The sequence below is a fragment of the Odocoileus virginianus genome, chromosome 9, assembly GCF_023699985.2.
Source record: "Odocoileus virginianus isolate 20LAN1187 ecotype Illinois chromosome 9, Ovbor_1.2, whole genome shotgun sequence".
Lineage (NCBI taxonomy): Eukaryota > Metazoa > Chordata > Mammalia > Artiodactyla > Cervidae > Odocoileus > Odocoileus virginianus.
The window spans coordinates 54677480-54699842 of NC_069682.1; the positions used below are offsets into that span (position 1 = coordinate 54677480).

At 50.0% G+C, this 22363-nt stretch overlaps 1 protein-coding gene across 1 annotated transcript in view; it reads left to right on the forward strand.

Moving 5' to 3' along the window:
• BMP7 (bone morphogenetic protein 7) overlaps window positions 1–22363 on the forward strand; it is an 83933-nt gene that overhangs the window by 56860 nt on the left and 4710 nt on the right. The window contains exon 4 of the mRNA XM_020905216.2: window positions 17625–17822. Within this exon, the coding sequence (XP_020760875.1) occupies window positions 17625–17822 (198 nt within the window). The remainder of the gene's footprint in view (window positions 1–17624; window positions 17823–22363) is intronic.

The window sequence follows — 22363 nt, forward strand, 5'->3', positions numbered from 1 at the left end:
ACATGCAACATCTGAGCTGTGCTGATGCAGGCCCCTCAAACTCAGGACACAGGACATCCTGGGATGTCCTGGGCTGTGTAGGATGTTTCATGGTATCCCTGGCCTCTCCCCACTAGAAGCCAGTAGCCTCTGCCACTTGTGACATGAAAAATGTCTCCAGATATTGTCAGATGTCCCCTGCAGGGCAAAATCACCGCAGTGAAGGACACTGCACTGGTGTGAGGCCTGAACCCCCTTCCACGAGACTGAATGTAGGGCCGAATCCTGCATACTTGGAGAACCTACTGTTTGCCCTCTCCCAGCACCTCTCCCACATGCCATGGCCGTGTTTTCTGAGAAGGGCAGACAGGGAGCCAGGTGGAGCAGTAGGGTGGGCCCGGCTGTGCCAGTTTCTCCTTCCGCAAAGTCTATTTCTTCTGAAGTGGGGGTGGTTTTAGGATGTGTGAGGTCTTCCTTACACCAGTTTAAAAAAATTTATATTTCAGTGTGTTATGTTGTGTTAGTTACTCAGTTGTGTCTGACTCTTTTGTGACCCCCATGGACTGTAACCCACCAGGCTCCTCTGTCCATGGGATTCTCCAGGCGAGAATACTAGAGTGGGTTGCCATGCCCTTCTCTAGGTGATCTTCCCAACCCAGGGATCGAACCTGGGTCTTCAGCATTGCAGGAGGATTCTTTACTGTCTGAGACACTAGGGAAGCCCATATTTTAGTACAGGTATTAACAATGCATGTTCCAGGCTCAAAGTTTAAGTTCCAGATGTGTGCAACACTGAATAGTTTCCCTCTGACATCCTTCCTCCAGCTGCTGTGTTCCGCCTCCCAGAAGCAGCTATGTCCGAGTTATTGGGTACTTCCCTTGTGACTCAGCTGCAATGCGGGAGACCTGGGTTCGATCCCTGGGTTGGGAAGATCACCTGGAGAAGGGAAAGGCTACTCACTCCACTATTCTGGCCTGGCGATTTCCATGGACTGTATAGTCCATGGGGTTGCAAGGAGTTGGACACGACTGAGCTACTTTCACTTCTTTTCAAGGATGCCTTCTGAGTATCTAAGCCATTAAATGTATAGAGTCTGCTTTTTCCTGCCAGCCGCCGGCCCCCCCCCGCCAAATACTGGCGTAGTCTATACAGTGTCCTTCACCTTGCTTTTTTCACCTGACAATGTATCTCGGAGGCTCGTCTTTTTCCACCATTAAAGAGCTTCCTGTTCTTTAAAGGCTGTTGTGTGTTTATGTGCATGTGGAGCGAATGTAGCTCTACTACTCTCTCACTGTGTGACTGTGGACAATTTCCCTAATGTCCCAGAGCCTCCGTTCCTCATCTCCAACACTCAGGTAATGAAAGGGCCTGGGCCACTGGGTTGTTCTGAGGTTGAGTGAGTTAATACAGAAGAGTTTGAAAAATCATGTCCTAAGGTACATAGGAATCCCCTGGGCTTCCTGTGAAAATACAGATTCTGATTCAGCAGGTCTGGGGCAAAGAGGAGGCTGTAGTCCAAACGCCTCCCCCCTGCCCAAGCGATGTAGAGGCTGCTAGTCCCCAGACTGTGCTTTGAGTAGTGAGGGCTGAGAAGAGGACTCAGCTTGTAATACACAGGCCCTAGAAGTTGTTACTACCACCAAAAGTGACTCATCCAGTCCCCCCGTGATGAATGTCTAGAGTTTCCCGTCTTGCACTCTTACAAACAGGGCTGCAGTGCATATGTCCTTGGACCCTTGAGTGAGTATAACTCCAGGAACAGTTCCTAAACGTGACATTGTCTGCCTGTAGTTTTGATCAGTATTGTCAATTTACCCTCCTGAGAGGTCATTCCATTTGCACGAGGGCACTTGTGCCCCGTCTTTGTTGGAATGAAGATGCTCAGTCATTCAGTCGTATCCAACTCTGTGTAGCCCCGTGGACTGTAGCCTGTCAGGCTCCTCTGCCCTTGGAATTTTCCAGGCAAGAATACTGGTGTGGTATATCCTCCTCCAGGGGATCTTCCCGACCCAGGGATCAAACATGCATCTCCCGCACTGCAGGCATATTCTTCACCAGCTCTCAAACTTATCTGTCTTGGCTAATCCGATAGATGACATGTGGGATCTCATAGTTTTGCTTTGCTTTTCTCTCCTCTATGCGAGGCTGAGCCCTTCCTCTAAATTTGTCATTTCTTCCTTGTCCGTCTCCTCTGTCCATTGCTTGCAGAGGGTGTTGGGCATTTTCTGCTTTACATTTTAGGGACATTTGGTCCTTTGTGATCTGAGCTGTGAATATTGTTCCAGTTTTTAGTTTTTCTTTGTACTGTGGTTCATGCTGGGTTTTGCCAAGTAGATTTAGGCAGCGTAGATACATTTTGTAATTTTTTTCTCCAGAATTATCTATGGTCATGTGCTATATGGGAACAATCACAGAGTTTAGGGCCACACTTGTCTTCTTTCCAGTCTAGTCTTCCTACTGACAGTTTCCCCCAAGCTTCCCTCCCCCACCAAACCTTCCACTTTCTGTGCCCCTAACACTTTTTAGTGGGGTCCTAGAAGGTACTGTAGTTTCCTATTGTTCTATACCTGATTGGCAAATTATGCACGGTGGACCAAATTCAGCCTCCAGCCTGTTCTGGGGTGCCTGTGAGCTAAGAATAGTTTTCAAATTTTTAAATGGCTGAGAAAAATTTTAAAAAGAAGACTATTTTGTGACACATAAGATTATATGAGATTTACATTTTGGTGTCCATAAATAAAGTTTTAGTATTCCACAGTCACACTAACTGGTTTATGCATCACCTGACCCTGCTTTTGTGCTGTAACAACAGATTTGAGTAGTTGTGACAGCGACACTATGGCTCAGAAAGCTGAAAATATTATTTTCAGAAATGCTATTTACAGAAGGAGTTTGCCGCAACCAGAATTTCTCAAACTGTGTTCTGTAAAGAATCATGATCAGTTACGTGCAAGAAAGGCTAGGCTGGATGAACTAAGCAGGTTTCACTGCAGGACTTCTCAGAGCCTTTATTTTGCTGATGTCCATTGTGAATCTCCTTATAGGGTCAACAGCATAGATGAATTCCAAACTTATTTGGCAATAGGTTCATCCAGCTCTTCTTTGTCCTTAAAAGTGCGTGTGGAACATATTGGGGATGGGGCACCCATGAGGCTGAGGGAGACTTGATTGCTCTCTTCAGAGTGACCTTTTCCCTGAATTTATGGATATGGGTTTGACCTGCTAACTTGACCTCAGTGGGTCTGGTGCTCCTCTGTCCTGCTTACCCTTCTGGCTTGGGATAGCTTAGGTTTGGTTTTTTTCTTAAGTGACACTCAACCCAGTATCAAGCCTGCCAACCCCTTTCTCCTCCATACCCAGGTTCTTTGTCCCCCACCGTTTGCCGAGACTTGGCATTTATTGAGGTGTCACAGCCTGATGGTTAGAGCCTGGGCTCAGGAGCTGGCTAAACTCCCCGGGTTTGAGTCCCAGTTCTGCTGTTTCTAGCCACATGACCCAGGGTGAGTCACTTAATGTCCCTCATCTGGAAAATGGGGTTAATAATAGCTTCCACCTCTCAGGGTGGTTGTGAAGGATTAGATGAGCTCATGCGAGTGAAAAGCTTAATTGCTTAACATGTGGTAGCTGCTAAGCACAAAGTAAGTGCTTTCTGCCATTGTCTCCTATAATCCTCACCATTCCCAGTTGGGTGGATGCTATTATTAGCATCTCCATGGGACAGGTGAGGGAATTGAGGCCCCTGAGGGGTGTTGAGTCTCCATATTCCATCAGCTGCCTCCTTGCCGGAGGAGTATAGCCTAGTGGCCGCAAGATGATGCCTAGAGTTAGGGTGAGGGTCTGATGCCAGGCCCCTGACTTGCTACCTCACCTCCTCCCCTTCTAATGGGGCCCTGGGGCCGGGCATGGATGCTGCCACCCTGGGACCTGACTTGTCCAGGTGCTGTACATGCTGAGGCAGCAAATTTGGTCCAGTTGCCCGAGTCAAGGAAGGCCCACCCACCCACACCATCTGGGAGGGGCAGAGTATTCAGTGGCCAGCTGGGCATGTGAGTTTTTGGATCTTTGAATGGGGGATGAGATAAGAAGTGAGAGAGCCCAGCATTTCTGAGACCACAGTCTCCTGGCTGGGAAACTTCCTCCACGGGGTTCCTTCTGCATCAGAATCCCCGGGGTGGCAGGCACATTGAACATACAGATTCCCAGGCTTCACCCCCCAGACCCTCTGATGGCGAGTCCCTGAAGATGGGCCCAGGAATCTGCCTTTTCTCACAAGCTCCTCAGTAACTTGGGATCTGGCCCAATGATAAGATTCTGGTGAAGTCATGCCCCGTGTTTTGGGGTACACTGTTTATAAGATGGTGCTCAGGCTGGCCACGTCTAAACGTGAGTTCAAACCTTTTCATGTTGGATGCCTACACAGGTGAAAGACCAGCAGGGCCTGCTGGGGAGTCCGTGGATGCTGGGGTCCATGTGATGGGCAGATTAGTGGGTCAAATACTGTGTGCCAACCCTGTGTGGCCTGTGGAGACAGCCTGGACCCTGCCCTGGGACCACCTGCTAGCTGTAACAGTGAGGGTCGCTGCCTTGGACAGCACCTGGAGAGGACGAGTTCCAGGGCCGTGGCACCCGGGCCCAGCTCCCAGTGCCCCATCTGGGAGGAGAGGGGACGGGGCCCTGAGCTAGGCTTGCAGCGTCTTACAGTGAGCTCACTTTCATCCTTGTGAAGTACAGGGGTTACAGACCTCCTTTCCTGATATTTGGTGCGAGGTGAGGTGAGCCTGGGTCTCTAAATGCCGCCGGAGACCACCCAGGAAGCATGTATCTGTTTCCTCTTCCTCCAGCTGCGGCCCTCCTGTCGGAGAGTGTGCACAGCTGGGGCCTCCGCCAGCCAGCATGCCCTTGCGGGAGAAGCCCATAAACCCCTCGGGCACCTGGGGCTCATCAGGAACCAAGTGGGGAGCCTCATCTCGTCTCTGAGGACGGGATGCTGCGGGAAGGAGGTCTGGTGTCTGCTGTCCCTCCTTGCACAGACAAGGACAGGAAGCCCCTCCCCTGCCCCAGTCACACAAGTTGGGCAACCCCTACCCCCCAGGGGTGGTGGGAGAGAGGAGAAGAGGCCCCCTGAGCGGAGGGAACCCTGGCACTAGAGTGGAGGGCCTGCCAGCTGGCAAGGAGGCTGTCCAGGCCGTGCTGCTGAGAGCTGAATCCTCACAACCTGCCTGGACCAGGGGGTCTCGTGCAGGAGCAGAAGGGAGTCAGGCCTGTGGCTCCTGCATTGACTCCAGGGCCCAGGAGCCTGGTGCTCCAGGGGGTGGCCTCATGTGATCTTGGGAGTTTAGTCCAACCTCCTAATGCCATGTCCCTTGTTCCTCGGGCATGATTATGACTGGGAGGAAGAAAAGAGTGAATTCATGTAAAATGCCCTGGACCAGCACGCTGTCCGCGGAATGATGTCACCAGCGGCCACACCTGTGGGCAGTGTGCTATTAACAAGCTCCTACTGGGTGCATAGCTGGCCATCCAGACAGAGCCTGGGACCCTAAAGTGTTTTGGTTTCTGCCTGGCTGTTCTCTCCAAATCCGCTTTCCTGAGAAGAGTTTGAAAAAGGACCCAGAAGACAGTGGGTTTCCCACAGGACTAACTAGAGGAGCCAGTGTCACTGAAATGGCCAGGGGTCCTCCCTCCATTCAAAAATATTAAAAATTAGGTTTATAACTATCTGGGTATAATGATGAGTATAATCCTAGCTGTATTAAAAATTAAAACATTGTCTCCAGCCTTAAAAACTCCATGTTTTGTGTTATGATTTTAAGAGACATTAGAATGTTTTCTTGGGTCCCTAAAAGTACCGTGGGCCTGGCCACGGGGCCCGATGGACAAGTCAGCCCAGGACCTGCATGCCAACCTGGGGAGTGATGATGAACCCTCTGAGCCCCAGCACCTGGTGGTCAGAACCAGCTTCCTACAGTCAAGGGCCTTTTGGCCCACATTGAAAACACATTTATTCACTCAACAAACATCTGTGTGGCGCTCTGATGGGCCAGGGGACTATCGCAGACCCTGCTCCAGCTTGAACAAGACAAGGTTTCTGCTCCCATCCTGAGGACGGCTCAGGGGGGGTTCCTGCATATGGCATTCCTGATGTTGTCTCCCATTGCCAAACAGCGGCGCAGTGAATACTGATTTGGACTGGAGACTCTTACATCTTTGCAGACACAGAAGCACCTACTCCTTTGTTCTCAAGACAAGGGCTCCAGCCTCTTGTCCTTACTTACAGGATCCTCCTCCTCTCCCTTGTCTGCTTAAGAAATCACTGACGGCTCGGGAGGGCAGCACTCATCAGCCCCAGCTCCCTGACCCAAGAATATAATCTGAGGGTCTCAGTCCCCCTCTCATACTCTCTCGTAGGGGACCTCCAGCTTCCTGACCTTCCCAGAGCTCCAAGACCAGAAGGGCCCCTTCTTTTCCCACCCACTCACCTCTGCCTTTGGGTGGCAGACTCGGGCTCATGCTGGACTTCTGTGTGCAGAGAGGGCCTCAGGCTTCTCTCCAGGGCTGCAAGAGTACATATCCCTATTCTTGATCATCCCAGATGGGATCAAATGGGATTGCGAGGCACTTAAAGGATTGAGGGCATATGCCGTGCAAGTGTGGCGCCTGCCGCAGCAGCTGGGGACAGCCCCGGGAGTGAGCTGATCGCCCACGGAGGCTGAGGAGACTAAGCCCCATCAAGCTGAGGTCGGGGATCAGTCCACCCAAGGCACAGCTGGCTCCCAGGTGCCTTCGCCCTTGCGATTGCTTCACATCCTGTTTGTTCAGAAGCCAGAGCGAGAGAGCCGAGGAAGAGGCCTTGATGACCGGGAGGCTGGGATGGGTCCTTCCAGGGCTGGTGGGCACTGGCAGCTGGGGTGGCCTTGGGAAATCGGGGCAAGGAGATGTCACAAACATTAACTGTGTTCTCACTGGTCACTTAGGCCTTGGCCCATCAAGAGAAGTGGCTGGAATTAATGTGTTTTGCACAATGAAGGAGGAGCATTCTTAGGCTCTGGGACTCTGAGGGGCACCCGATAGCTGTAGGCCTGGAAAACAAAGAAGCCACAAGAAAACCAAAATGCCCCCTCTCTTTGCAGTTGAGCTGCACCCCATCCTCTCCTGGGTGGCCCATCTTGTGCTTCTCATCGGCTCCTGGGCTCTTCTGGGCTGGTTGTGCCATTTTTGCTCAGGCCGCTGGGACCTGCCAGCCGTGGCCACATGCTCTGGCTCATCCTTGGTCCTCAACGCACTTTCCAGAGTCGAACATCCACACCCTTGCCCACCTGGCCCGCCTCTTGTAAGGACCTCCCCTTTGAGCCTCCATGGATCCCTCCTACTCCTGGAGGCCCCAGAGGTGGTCTGTGTCCATGCCTGGGCAATCTCTCGTTTCTGCTTTTCCAGCCACTTGCACTCAGCGGAGGCTCAGTGGTCAAGTTTGTAGCCTCCAGTCAGCTTTCTTCATCTGTAAATGGAGTAGCTAGTAGTCAGTGGGCTTCCCTGTTAGCTCAGGCAGTAAAGAATCAGCCTGCATGTAGACTTTTGGATAGCAGCCATCCTGACTGGCGTATAATGGTACCTCATTGTGGTTTTGATTTGCATTTCTCTGATAATGAGTGATGTTGAGCATCTTTTCATGTGTTTGTTAGCCATCTGTATGTCTTCCTTGGAGAAATGTCTGTTTAGTTCTTTGGCCCATTTTTTGATTGGGTCATTTGTTTTTCTGGAGTTGAGCTGGAGGAGTTGCTTGTATATTTTTGAGATTAATCCTTTGTCTGTTGCTTCGTTTGCTATTATTTTCTCCCAATCTGAGGGCTGTCTTTTCACTTTGCTTATAGTTTCCTTTGTTGTGCAAAAGCTTTTAAGTTTCATTAGGTCCCATTTACAAGCAATAAAAGCTGGAGAGGGTGTGGAGAAAAGGGAACCCTCTTACACTGTTGGTGGGAATGCAAATTAGTACAGCCACTATGGAAAACAGTGTGGAGATTTCTTAAAAAGCTGGAAATAGAAGTGCCATATGACCCAGCAATCCCACTTCTGGGCATACACACTGAGGAAACCAGATCTGAAAGAGACACGTGCACCCCAATGTTCATCGCAGCACTGTTTATAATAGCCAGGATATGGAAGCAACCCAGATGCCCATCAGCAGACGAATGGATGAGGAAGCTGTGGTACATATACACCATGGAATATTACTCAGCCATTAAAAAGAATTCATTTGAATCAGTTCTAATGAGATGGATGAAACTGGAGCCCATTATACAGAGTGAAGTAAGCCAGAAAGATAAAGACCACTACAGTATACTAACACATATATATGGACTTTAGAAAGATGGTAACGATAACCCTATATGCAAAACAGAAAAAGAGACTCAGATGTATAGAACAGACTTGTGGACTCTGGGAGAAGGCGAGGGTGGGATGTTTCAAGAGAACAGCATTGAAACATGTATATTATCTAGGGTGAAACAGATCACCAGCCCAGGTTGGGTGCATGAGACAAGTGCTCGGGCCTGGTGCACTGGGAAGACCCAGAGGGATCGGGTGGAGAGGGAGGTGAGAGGGGGGACCAGGATGGGGAATACATGTAAATCCATGGCTAATTCATTTCAATGTATGACAAAAACTACTGTAATGATGTAAAGTAATTAGCCTCCAACTAATAAAAATAAATGGGAAATAAAAAATACAAAAAAAAAAAAAGAATCAGCCTGCAATGCTGGAGACCCAGGTTCAATCCCTGGGTTGGAAAGACCCCCTGGTATGGCAACCCACTCCAGTATTCTTGCCTGGAGAATCCCCATGGACAGAGAAGCCTGGTGGGCTACAGTCCATGGGATTGAAAGGAGTCGGACACAACTGAGCGACTAAGCACAGCCCAGCACAGTAGTCAGTAGTCCTGCCAGAGGAGCTGTACGCAGAATGGGCTCTGCATAGCGCCTGGCACGAGGCACATGCTCAATAATCTGCTGTGAACCAGCAATGGGTAGAACCCACTCTTCCAGGAATCCTTTCCTTGGCAGATAATAGACAGTAAAGGCATCTTATCTCACGGGGACATTTTATGGTTTTCTTTACAAGTCTAGAATTACATGGATCTGGGTCAATTAGTCCAGAGATCAGCAAACTCTTTCTGTAAAGTGCCAGATGATAAATGTTTTAGTTTTGTGGGTCAGACACTCTCTGTGAGGTTCCTCAACTTGGTCATTAGAGTGGCAGTAAATATATGCGCTAAAGCAGATGGTAAAAGTGTGCATGGATGTGCAAGGCTTTGTTCCAACAAAACTGTATTTGCAAAAAGATGCAGAGGGCTGGATTTGGCCCATGGACTTTAGTTGGCCACCCCTGATTAGTGTTAGCAGCGGACCCAGCCCTGCCAGGGAAGCAGAACCGCTCTGTAGTCTCCCCGGCCTCTCCAGATGGCAGGCGGGATGATGCCGGCCCTGATGGACTCTGAGAGTGTGCAAAGAGTGTGGGGAATGGGCAACACGAAGGATTGCACCTCTGTTTCACATCACAGAAATGAAGATGGAGGTCTACACAAGACCTGTCCTTGGACGTCTCATGACGCTTGTGCTCACCTACGCTGGAGACAGCCCACGTGTCCTTCAGCCCGCGTCACCAGACTTCATGCATCCACACTGTGGGCCATGAAACTCATGGCACCATGAGAGCATCTCAGAGACACGTGGGTTGAAATCAGCTGGCATAGAAAACTAGGCGTGCCTGTATATGAAATGTCTAGAAAGTGCAAACCTGTAGGGATGCAAACAGGTCAGTCATCGCTGGAGTCTGGGATTCAGGGAAGGGAGTGACAAGAAAGCAGGGTTTCTCCTCCTTGGCACTGTTGGCATTTTCTGTGTGTTTTTTGGAGTGGGGATGTCCTGTGTGCTGTCGGATGTTTAGCAGCATCTCTGGCCTCCACCCACTCCATGCCAGTAGCATCCTTTGCCCCAAGTTGTAAAAACAGCCGCTGTCCCCTGGAGGGGGCAGACTCACCCCTGGTTGGACGCACTGAGATTAAGTAGCACAAGGGGATTCTTTGGGGTGTGGGCACTGCCCTGTATCCTGATAGAAGTGATGCTGAGAAGAACCCATACACACATTAAAACCGACCTGTTTACCAAAAGAAGGTCAATTGTTGTTGTTCAGTCACTCAGTCACATTAGACTCTTTGCAACCCCATGGACTGTTAACACATCAGGCTTCCCTGTCCTTCACCATTTCCCGGCATTTGTTCAAATTCATGTCCATTGAGTCAGTGATGCCATCCAACCATCTCATCCTCTGTTGCCCCCTTCTCCTCCTGCCCTCAACCTTTCCCAGCATCAGGGTCTTTTCCAATGAGTTGGCTCTTCACATCAGGTGGCCAAAATATTGGAGCCTATACATTAATTTGAAAACAAAAATATAAGAAAAGCCAAAAGGTAGAAACAGAATACCCCATAGACAGGCAAGCCATGAATTCTTCTAAGGATGAAGAAATCAGCAATTGGCAGAGTTGTTACCTACCTGTTGGGTGGGTGGGAGGCCTTCCCACTGTGGTTGTTACAGTCTATGGCGGGGTCAGTCACCATCACATGCCAGGAAAGGCTTTCTATCTTGACTAAAGGAGCATGTCTTGGCAGATAAAACACAGATGCCTGGTTCAATGTGAATTTCAGATAAACAGCAAATCACTGCATAATACAAGTATGTCCCATGTATTGCAAACATTATTCATTTATTTGAAATTCAAATTTAACTAAGCATCTTGTACTTTTATTTGCAAAATCTGATAACCCCATCCTTGGGCAAATCTTCAGGTTTTTTTTCTTCTTCTTTTTTTAAACCTATTAACTCTTGTCTAGGGCTTCCCAGGTGGCTCAGTAGTAAAGAATTCACCTGTCGATGCAGCAAACACAGGTTTCATCCCTGGGTCGGGAAGATCCTCTGGAGGAGGAAATGGCCTGAAAAATCCCATGGGCAGAAGAGCCTGGCAGGCTACAGTTTCTGGGATCCAAAGAGTTGGACCCCACTGTGTGACTGAGCATGAGCATGAACACTTGTCTAGAATATAAATCCTTTTCAGTTTTCCCAAAGATACAGACCTATGTTAAAATAAGATGTGTCTGTTTTGCCTAGATGAATGTCACCCAGCTCAATCCCTCTGCCTAATACGTTTGGCTTGGCTCTCTATTCAGTGTGGTTTGCCCTGGACATTTAGAGACAAATAAAACAAATACTTGCAAGTGCTAAGTGAAGCCCATATATTGTAACATCATAAAATGAAAAGGAATTCCTCTCCCAGCCAACCCACGCGTCCTCTCCCCCAATATAACCTTTCTCTGCCCTTTGTGGGGATATTAAAACAAAAATAAACTTTATGTATGTACATATTCACATATGTTGGTATATGCTTTAACTTTCTTTGCTCCCTTGTGGAATCACACCGTATCATGTTCTGCCTGTCACTTGGCAGCCCTTCCTTCTGTCGGCCTCATGAGAGCCTAGACCTGTCTTGTTCCTGTCGGAACACCCCTCCACCCCCGGGCACAGAGCTGTGCTGGGCTCGGGACATGTGGGCGCCAGGGATATTTGTAAATAGGTGAGTGGATTTTTTAGATGGCTGATTGGTACTCCATGCCGTGGCCCCAATCCAGTTGTCCTGCTTTAACAAAGCATCACATCGTCTCTGTGTTGCCTGACTTACTTTCAGGAGGGTATACATAACTGCTGGCTCTCAACCTGAGACATTTTGCCTCCCAGGGGACATGTGGCCAGGTCTGCAAACATGTTGGGGATGCATTTTGGGAATAGCCAAGTATGCTGCTAACACATCCTACAATGCCCACGACAGTGCCCCAGAGAACCATCAGCCCAAATGCCCAGTGCTGGGTGGAGAGGCAGCTGTATTTGCAATCACCTTCTTGGTGAATGTGCTTTTTTTCTCCCCAAAGTATGATCCCAACTATCAAATATGTGCATGGGTAAGAAGAGAAAAGACTAGAAGGAAAGGCTCAAACTATTTACAGAATTACAGACTTAGCAAACTTTGGGGTATGAATTTTGGAAAATCCCTTTAACTGGACTAGGGTTTTTTCATACACTGTAAAATGCAGTGAAAAGGTAAAAGTTTCAACATGTGAATGCTGGGTGGGCTCAGTACGACATGCTTAAGTACGACACTACCACAGGTGGCATACTGGTCAGGATCTAGCTGCCTACACAGGTGGGCAGTCCGAGGGCTGGTGACCAGTCCTGCCTCTGATCTCTCCTGCCTGTGGGCCAGAGTTTTGGTGAAACATGCTTTGGGTCCCATCTGAGAGCTCTAGCCTGTGTGGGGACAGTGGGCGCAAGGGACCATCCCTGACCTGAGTTGCTGATGATTTGTAGGAGCACAATGTGTATTCAGGGCCCAGAGAGGCCGCCTTGAGCACTGTGGGGGTCCAGGGGAGGGCATGGTGGTTGGGGGCTTGTTTCTGGACCCCCTCTTGGCTTCCCCTGTTCCCACTCCATCTGCTCTCCACACACCAGCCCCAGTGAGCCTCTTAGCACAGAACTCTGGCCCTGCCACATCCTCTGAGGCTGCTGTCACACCTAGAACATGACCCCAAGCCCCCACTGAGACATGTGACTCACCACTGACCAGTCCCCCCTCGTCCCTGAGCGCACCCCCCTCTCTGGTCAGCGCATGGCAGCTGCCACCTTGTTCGGCGCTATACCCAGCAGCAGCCCAGCACAGTGCCTGGCACACAGTGGGGGCTCCATGAATCATTGTTGATTGAACTACTTTGTTCAAACCTGGGATGGAAGAGGACAAGGCGAAGGGATTTGCAGATGCAAGACCCCTCAGCGGCCACAGGAGATGAGATCAACATGCATTTCATTGACAAGGAAAGATGTCCACAGTACGTTGCCCCCAAACCATTTTTTTTGTGAAACAGCAAGGACAGCACATCACTAGGTTGTGTTTTCATAACCTCCCACCCTAACAGGAAGAAAAGCTATGACAAACCTAGACAGCGTATGAAAAAGCAGAGACATCACTTTGATGACAAAGATCCGTATAGTTTGATTTTTCTAGTAATCATGTACCAGTGTGAGAGTTGGACCATAAAGAAGACTGAAGTGCTGAAGAATTGATGCTTTCGAACCACGGTGCTGGAGGAGACTCTTGAGAGTTGCTTAGACAGGAAAGAGATCAAGACAGTCACTCCTAAAGGAAATCAACCCTGAATACTCATTGGAAGGACTGATACTGAAGCTCCAATACTTTGGCTACTTGAGGTGAAGAGCCGACTCGTTGGAAAAGACCCTGATGCTGGGAAAGATTAAAAGCAAAAAAAGAAGGGGGCGACAGAGGATGAGATGGTTAGACAGCATCACCGACTCAATGGACATGAATCTTAGCAAACGCCAAAAGATAGTGAAGGACAGGGGAGCCTGGCGTGCTGCAGACTATGGGGTCACAAAGAGTCTTGCGTTGACTTAGCGACTGAACAACAACAATCCAAGAGGAAGCCAGGGGATGGACCAAGTTCAGAGTCCATTCCTCATTCTTCCCAGTGACCAGGGTCACATAGTTGATGTTTCAAGGAACACCAGGGAGGTGAAGAGGAGTCTGGGAGAGAGCTGTCTCCTCCCCCACCCCGGGTGGCTCTTTGAGGTGTGGCCCTGAACGAAGGGGGCCTCTAAGCTCATGTCAGCCTCCACCCTGTGTTGGGGAACCTTGACCTCTTTTTAGCACACGGTGTAGCCCAGGAGGGAGGCTGGGGTATTTGCAGCTCTGGGACACGCTGATGTCACAGCTGAGAACTTGACCTTTGGCTCCAGCAGAACAGGGTTCAGATCCTGGCTCCACCACCGACCTGTTGCAAGGCCTTCATAGTGTAACCTTTCTTCTCTTTATAAAGTGACATCATGATATCTGCTCCATGGGGCCATGTAGAGGGTTGGATGGACTGAGTGCTCCATCCGCTGTTGGCATGGGAGGCATTTGTTCATTTAGCAAATGGTCATTAAATCCATGAGTGCTAGGCACTGTGATAGGCATCCTTATACTATTTATTAACAAAAACTGTCTCCCAGCATTCAGTGGATGGATCATTCCTACCCCTGTTTTTTTTTAATTAATGAATTAATTTATGTATTATTTATTTTTGACCTGCTGCATGCAGGCTTTCTCTAGTTGTGGCCAGTGGGGGCTCCTGTTCGTTTTGGTGCTGGGGCTTCTCATTGCAGTGGTTTTTCTTCTTGCAGAGCAAAGGCTATAGAGCGAGGTGGCTTCAGTAGTTGTGGTGTGGGCTTAGTTGCTCTGAGGGATGTGAAATATTCCCGGACCAAGGATCAAACCAATTTCCCCTGCATTGGCAGGTGGGTTCTTTACCACTGGACCACCAGGGAAGTCCTCGTCCTTTTTTTTTTTTTTTTTGGACTTTAAAAAATTAACTTATGACACATAACATGGAATTCACCATCTAGTGGTTTTTAGCACATTCACCTTCTTGTATAGTCATTGCACTGTCTAGTGGTCTTCCCCAGAAGTGACTTCCTGTCCATTAGTGCTCACCCCATGCCCTTCCTTACCCAGGCTCCCGGAAACCATAAATTTACTTTCTGTTTCTATGGATTTACCTATTCTGGACATTTTGTATGAATGAAATCATATAATACGTGATGTTTTGTGACTGGTTTCTTTCACATAGCATAACATTTTCAAAGTTCATTCTTGCTGTAACATGGATCCGTACTTCATTTTTTTTTATGGAGAATAATATTCCTTTGTATGGATACACCACATTTTATTTATCCATTCACTAGCTAATGGACATTTGGGTTGTTTCCACATTCTGGCTGTTATGAATAATGCTGCTGTGAACACTTGTGAACCTATGTTTTTAGTTCTCTTGGGTGTATACTTAGGGGTGGAATTGCTGGGTCGTATGAGAACTCTGTGTATAACTCTTTGAGGAACTGCCAAACTGTTTTTCAAAATACCTGCAACATTTTTATAACCCCAACAGCAGCGTATGAAGGTTCTACTCTCTCCACATCGTCACCAGTATTTGTTTTTTGTCCCCCTTTATTTTAGCCATCTTAGTGGGAGCGAAGTGACATTTCACTGTAGTTTTCCATACTCCTGTTTTTTGTTGAAGCTGAATGTCTGTTGTGGTGACACAGCTTTTACGTCGAAAGCCTTAATCTTTTCTCATATTTGGTGACAGAGCGGGAATAATCCATATCCACCCTCCGAGTGCCTGTGCCTGCCAGGCCCAAGATAACTTACTACCCTGTTCCCTAGTTCCCAAGCCTCTAAAAAGGGGGGCCAAGAAAAACCCCTTGATGTCAACTCAGACTAACAATCAAAGAGGTTTATTCATTTGGGTGATTGGGGCAAGAATCCGGTCAGCTTCAGAACTGGTTTGATCCAGTGGCTCAGTGATATCACCAGAAATCTGTTTTTCTCTCTGCTCTGCCTTCCACCAGCTCAGCCCCATTTGGTGATGTAGTCCACCTATGGTTGCCAGATGGTGGCTGTTCTGGATTCTCCTTCCTCCCTCAATGCTCTCCAGGGAAAGAGAAGGCTGCTGTGAACCCTACGCTTGGAAACTTCCATTCATTGGCTCAATTGGGTCACTTTAACCAATGACTATGGCTGGAGGGTTGGTTGCTGAGTATTAGAATACAGGCCCCGCCTGCTAAGGTCAGGCTGGAGTCAGTTTAAGGCACAGCTGCCTAAATAAAAATTGAGTTGAGTAGCAAGAAATGGGGTGGGGGAGAGAGGGCATGGATGAGACAATTGGCATTGCCCCTGTTTCACAGATGAGGAAATAGAGGCCCCAACATGCAGCTTCCTCATGGGCTGGTCACCAGCAGATGTGGGTTTCAGCCACCTGGAGACCCCCTTCCCTCTGTCTTCCCATTTCTCAGCTGAGGCTGTGGGACCCTGGGCCTGGCTGTACTGCCAGTGGCCAAAGGGAGCTAGACACCCTCCCTCAGAGGTGCAGTGACTGCATTTAGTGGATCTGAAACAGCATCAGGTTTTCAGGGAGGCATTTTTATTTTGCCCTAACAGCCTTCCGGGGGGAGGGGGGTGGTGTACAGTTCCTAGGGGCTCGACTTTAATGGTTTCTTTTATAGAATCATTCAAATTATAGATGAGTGAACTCGAGGAAACCCTGCTAAAGAATGCAGGAAAGCTGGCATTAACAGGGACTAAGGTGAAGTAGTGGTGGGTGGGGGAGCTGTTTTGAACATTTGCTGTAATACAGCTAAAGCAAATGCCCCTGATGCTGAGCTGGTCCTTGGGCTTCTGGGTTTGTGGACATCAGGCCCATCTAGAGAGCTCCAAGGGAAGTTGATTCCAGAGTGACTGGGCCCAGTGCCTTCGCTGGCCTCCAACCCCTCTCACCAAACTTGCAGGGACCATATCTATCGTGGTTAAGCAGCCTGCCCTGGTTTCAAATTCAGCTCCCTCACTTCCAAGCTCGTTGTCCTCGGGCAAGTTTTCAGCCTCTCTGAGCTGTTTGTCTTCTTGCTTTATCTTCCTTTGGAATACTTATCACCAATGGACATGGTAGTAGTTATTGACCGGGGGGAACTTCTGCAGAAATTAACACTTGTGGCTGGCAATTTGTTATGTAAAGTGAATACTGAGATGTCTCCGATCAATTAACATTGGAGTAACAATACATTTTAATACGTCTCTGGTCAATAATGAGTTAAGTATGTATTGACCAATGGCCTCATTGTTGCTGCAGCTGGTAGCCCGTTCTTAGTCCCCATCACACTGGACCCATCCGCAGAGTACAGAACGCCATGACTGCCTCACCTGCCTTCTCACCCAGTATCCAGGGCTGCCAATTCTCTTGGTGTCCCTCTTCCTCTTGTTCTGGCTTCCTTCGGGTCCTTTGCCACTGGGCGGTGCTTGTGCACAGCCTCTGCTGCGTTCCCCAGACCTCTCAGATGGAGACAGGGCCCCTGGGCTCAGCCCTCACATTGCTTATCTGATCTCCTGGACCACTGTCCTGAGCTGGCGTCTAATCTAATGAGCACTTCGGTGGGCAGAGGTCTGCTGGGAGCATCTGAGCGTCGAATGGCAGAGGCCGGTGTGAACCCAGGAAGGTGGGCCCAGGGCCAGAGTGTGTCCTGCCTCCAAGGCCATCTCTCCTGCTGGTGAAGTGGATTCCAGATGTGGCTGGGCCCAGGTGAAGAGGGACGGGGAGTCAGACCAGGACTCAGAGGTTCCACTGCCTGCCCACCTCCCCCTCCCTCTTCCCTTGGGCGTCAGGTGGGGGTTTCAGTCGGGAGCCGCTGAGTCACACTGTGTCACACCCCTCCCGGCTCCGTTTGTCTCCGCGCACACATCACCACGGGCTCCCTGCCCTGCATGATTCCTGCCTGCCTTCCCCACCAGTGTGCACGCCCAGAGGCCAGGGAGTTCTCTCTGTGACTCCCACTGTGTTCCAATTTCCTAGGACAACCCGGTGTAGAGTCAGAGCTGAGGCCATGCTTGTGATAAAGGAGTGGCGAGTACACGGACGGACATTGTGAGGTTCGGCTAACATGACATCCGTTCAGCCCTTCCCACTAACCACCTGTTCTGTGCATTTGACTGCTTCCCGTATAGGGCAGAGCATCAACCCCAAGTTGGCGGGCCTGATTGGGCGGCAGGGGCCCCAGAACAAGCAGCCCTTCATGGTAGCCTTCTTCAAGGCCACTGAAGTCCACCTCCGCAGCACCCGCTCCACGGGAGGCAAGCAGCGCAGCCAGAATCGCTCCAAGACGCCCAAGAACCAGGAAGCCCTGCGGGTGGCCAACGTCGCAGGTATGCCGGGGTGGGGGGTTTACTCCACGGACCCCAAGGAGCCCACAGGGAGCCCCCTGCAGGACCCCAGCCGGGGGTGCCTCAACATCCATGCATGTGCTCCACAGATGGTTCTGGAACCCATGCAGCAGGAAGCACCACCCACAGAATCCCTTCCTGCCCAGAGCTCACCATCTTCATTGTGTAAATTGTGTCATAAATTCATTTCGAAATGCAAGTAGCAGAACATGAGTGTCACAGGATGCCAAATCATGTGAAATTTCTTAACAAACAAAACAAGAACTACAAATAAATGAAGGAGAACTATGAAAACATACACGGAGGGAAGACTTCACCCCATCGTCCTGAGGAAGGGAGGGAGAAAAAGTGAGGGGGAGTTGCTGTATCTTTAATTTTATTTCTTAAAGTGAAATGCATTTGAAACCCATAGCAAACTTTAACACTTGCTGAACATGGGTGGTAAGATTTTCTTGTAGAGCCTTCCCAGCTCTGGGTTCATCATGAGCTGGAAAAGGCCTGGGATTGGTGGGAGGAAGTGTGGAAGGGAGTGTGGGGGTTAGAAGGGTGAGGGGGTATGGCAGAGCAGCCCCCACCCTCAGATCCATATATATTGTCAATAGTTTCTTCTGCCTTACCTGGAAGGTCATTTCCAGAATTTTTAAATTGCTGTTCATTTTCCTTTCCAGGGAAAAGCAAAAATACAGTTACTGTGATTGGTGATGTTTTTTAAGAGCAGGGCACCCTGCCAGATGGACTCCAGTGAGTCTGTGTGGTTCCAGGGTATGTGCGCAGAGATTTGTAAGAATTCTTTTCTGGCAGGTGCATCCACTCTTTTTTAGGCTTGCTCAAGTGGAATCTGATCCCCCAAATTAAAAAAGCAACAAAATCTCTTCATTTGTATTTTAAGCATGCTCTATGCCAGGTTCTTGGGGGTTGGGGTTCAACAGCGAAAGCCCAGCTATGGCCCACAGCAAGGTGGGCAGAAGGGGGCTGTCATTCACAGGCACACTGATCACAGCCCTGGGAGCCAGGAGATGGTGACGAGGGACCCTTTAGGGGATGGTTCAGAGGAGACTTCTTCAGGGGCAAGCTGGTGCCCCCAAGGTCAGGCTGGGTGGGCTGGAGACCAGCAGTCCAGAGAGTGGGACCCATAAGTGGAGGGAGTTTTCATGGCAACTTTGGCAGGCGGTGGAGGGCAGGCCACGTGGCTGGGACAGGGAGGGTGCGGCTGGGGAGTGAGCAGAGTCAAGTGTCCTCTTGGGAGACACATCGTGAGTTTGAATTTCATCCAAAGCAAATTTGGAGGCCTTTGCAGGGTTTCAAGCTGTGATGTGGGGTGGGGTTGATAAGCAGCTCATTCTGGCTGCTCTGAGAATGGTGGGGAGCAGGGTGGGGTGCTTGGGGAGGGTCAGAGCAGGGAGACTTGTTAGAGGCTTTTCCATGTCAGGCAGGCAGGAAGTGCTGGCAGATGTCAGCCTTGCAAAATCTCACATGTCTCAGAGATCTGTCAGGTGTAATGGTCTAACCAAGGTAATGAAAGGGGAGGGACTGCCCTTGAAGTCTTAGAATTGCACACCCAGCTTCCCCCACCACATCCTTACCAAACCGCCATCGTCTCCACTTACATAGCCCCCAGGACGGGGTCCTCACTACCATACATGACAGTTCTACCTTGGCCAGGATCTGCTTTCTTGCTCTAGATTTCTACTTCCTGGTCCTGTTTGAAGTTCGCTTAAACCCTGCCTGGAAGTTTAATTTAAAAAAGAAATACCAAAGCCTGGGCCCCACCACAGTCTTAAAAAACCAGAATCTCGGAGGGTGTGTTTGCCTGCACTGGCGTGTTGAAAGTGCCTTACCTCCTCCCATAATGGCTTCCCAGATGGTGCAGTGGTAAGGAATCTGCCTGCCAATGCAGGAGACACAGGTTTGATCCCTGGGTCGGGAAGATCCCCTGGAGGAGGAAATGACAACCCATTCCAGTATTCTTGTCTGGAAAATTCCCATGGACAGAGGAGCATAGTGGGCTTGCATCCATGGGATCACAAAGAGTCGGACATGACTGAGCCCCTCAGCACACACACACCTCCCGTGATGGGCTGAGAATCCTGCCGCAGGGGCACACAAGTAGAAGCCTGTCTCCCATGGGAGCCCTGTGTGTGCTGGAGGGACTGGACATGTTCTGCCGACCAGCCTTGCCCGCCAAAGGCCTTCAGCTGCTCTTCAGACTGTGTGGTTTGGGGTGAGAAGCTGGGACCCTCACTTCCCTTCCACTTCCTTCTCCCACCCCCATTTGGACCCAACTCCCCGGTCATTAGGCATCTTCACCAGATGACCCTTGGGGGTGGGTGCTGAGTCCAGGCAGCTGCTCGGGTGGGGCTTGCGGAGGTGGATGAAGCAGCTCCTGCTTGCCTGCCCGCTGCAGCTGGGGTGGGGTGGGGGGGGTGGGGCAGGGCAGGAGGGCAGGCCAGCTGGGAGTCCACTTCTTGAGCATCTCTTCTTCCTTCTCCTTGTCTTTCTGTTAAGAAGAGGTCACAGTGAATAGGAGTTCTGACCACTTCCTCCCAGAGCAGCTGCATTCCAGGGGAGCCTGAGGAGCCAGGTGTCTGGGGTCCCTGAGGGCAGAGCCAGGGCCCAGCCCACACTGACATGCCCACAACTAGCTTCAGGAGCTGCTCTTGGCCTTGGCCTGTGGGGCCTTGGGCTTCAACATTAAGCCAAATGTCATTGCCTTGTTTTCAGGGCTGGGGAAACTGGCAATGAGGCCCCTACTCGCCATTCCTCTGCTCGTGGCAGACATTGCTAATCAATTATGGCACTTTCTTCCCAGTGAGCCTTTACATACCTTCAGATTCTTCTTTACTCAGGGCACCAAACAGCCAGCAATGTTGGTCCTCAACACACAGCTTCTTTGCCACACCCCTGGCCCAGGCTAAACTGCTCAGACCTTTGTCTTGTTCAGGCTCCTTCACACGGCATCACAGCTGAGGTCGCTCCCATCTCTCCCCTCTCCCTTCCTCCTATCTACAGGGAAGGAGGGGAAGAAGGCTTGTGGGGTTGCTGCCCGGGGTTACAGGCATGGTCACAGCGATGGAGGCCTTCCTGGATTTCTGCTGTATCTGTGCCTTCCAGGTGGCACAGTGAATGGTCCAGGAGGTTGCTGGGTTCACCTTTGATGGGTCCCTTGGCCTTGACATTTGTATATGAATGACCACCAGGCCCTGCAGCAGCCCTGCTACCCTCATCGCTTGTGTTCTCTCTCTTTCAGCCCTCAGGTTAGGTCCTGAGTTGAGGAAGAGGGGCCCAGGACTCCCATTCCTGCTCCATCCTCCCTCACCTCCCTCATCCCCAGCTGTGGAGCTCAGTGCAGAGCTTTCCCCTCCTCGCTGCCAACTGCCGATGCCTGCACCGCCTCCTCATTCCCGCCCTTCTGCCCTCCACCACTCCTGTCCCGGTTCTTGCTGACTTCTAAGCCTCCTCTCTGTCCCACTCCATCTTTATCCTGGAATCTCCTACCTGGCCCACCATCTCACTTCCTTTGGTTCTTACACAAGCACCACTTCCTCTGAAGGCTCTTGGTTAGCACCCACAGCACAGAGCCCCCAGCACATTCTTCCTGTCCTCCTCTCCTCCCTTAGTTCCTCCTTGATGCTCATCTAGGTGGAACGTAATTGGTGTTTACTCATTTGATTATCATCTGCCCCCCTCACTGGAAGATAAGCCCCTCAATGCTTCATTCACACTTGTAGCTCCAGTGCCCAAATCAGTATCTGCAAACCCATAGATGCTCTGTAACAATTTGTGTGAATGAACAAACAAATGAATGAATGAACAACATGCTTGGCACCAAGGTAATGAGGGCCCAAGACACCCAAAGGCTGGTGCTCCCTGCCCCCCTCATTGGGATCATCTCACTGGTTCTGAGTGTTTCCTAGGGGCCAGGATCCCTCCCTCCTAGAAACTTACAGGCCATTCTGTCATAATCAATTGTCATTTCCTCACTGGTTTGTACATTTTTTAAAATGTCTTTTCTCAACTCTAGATATAAAGATGTGTGTAAAATTAGGAATATTCAAAAAAGCCAATAGAAAGCCCGTGGGACGTTTTAGATGGAAGAGAGATAGATTGTGGTTAAGAAAAAAAAAATGAATCCCTCTTGCTTCTGGGTACAGGGAAGATTATACAGCAGCAGCAGAGTGTGTGTGTGTCACAGAGAAAGGGAGACAGAGAGAGAGAGAGAGACAGGAGAGAGACAGAGGAACAGATATTCCTGCATGTTTACAACTGCTCAGTTCCAAACCCCAAATTCCTACCAATGCTACATACTTCTGGAAAACCCCAGTGCATAATTTTCGTTCCTCAGAGAAACCTCAGTGTTGTGTTTTTCTGAAAGGTCAATGGGACTTGACTTTTTGCCCTCTCATGTCTTGTCGGTGGTGGGGGCTTTGTCCCAGGCGCTGTCTGTGCCTCCTCCTGCCTCCCTCCACGGGGCTGAGCATCTTGAGGCATGAGGCTGAGCGGAAGCAGCACACCCCCCCCACCCC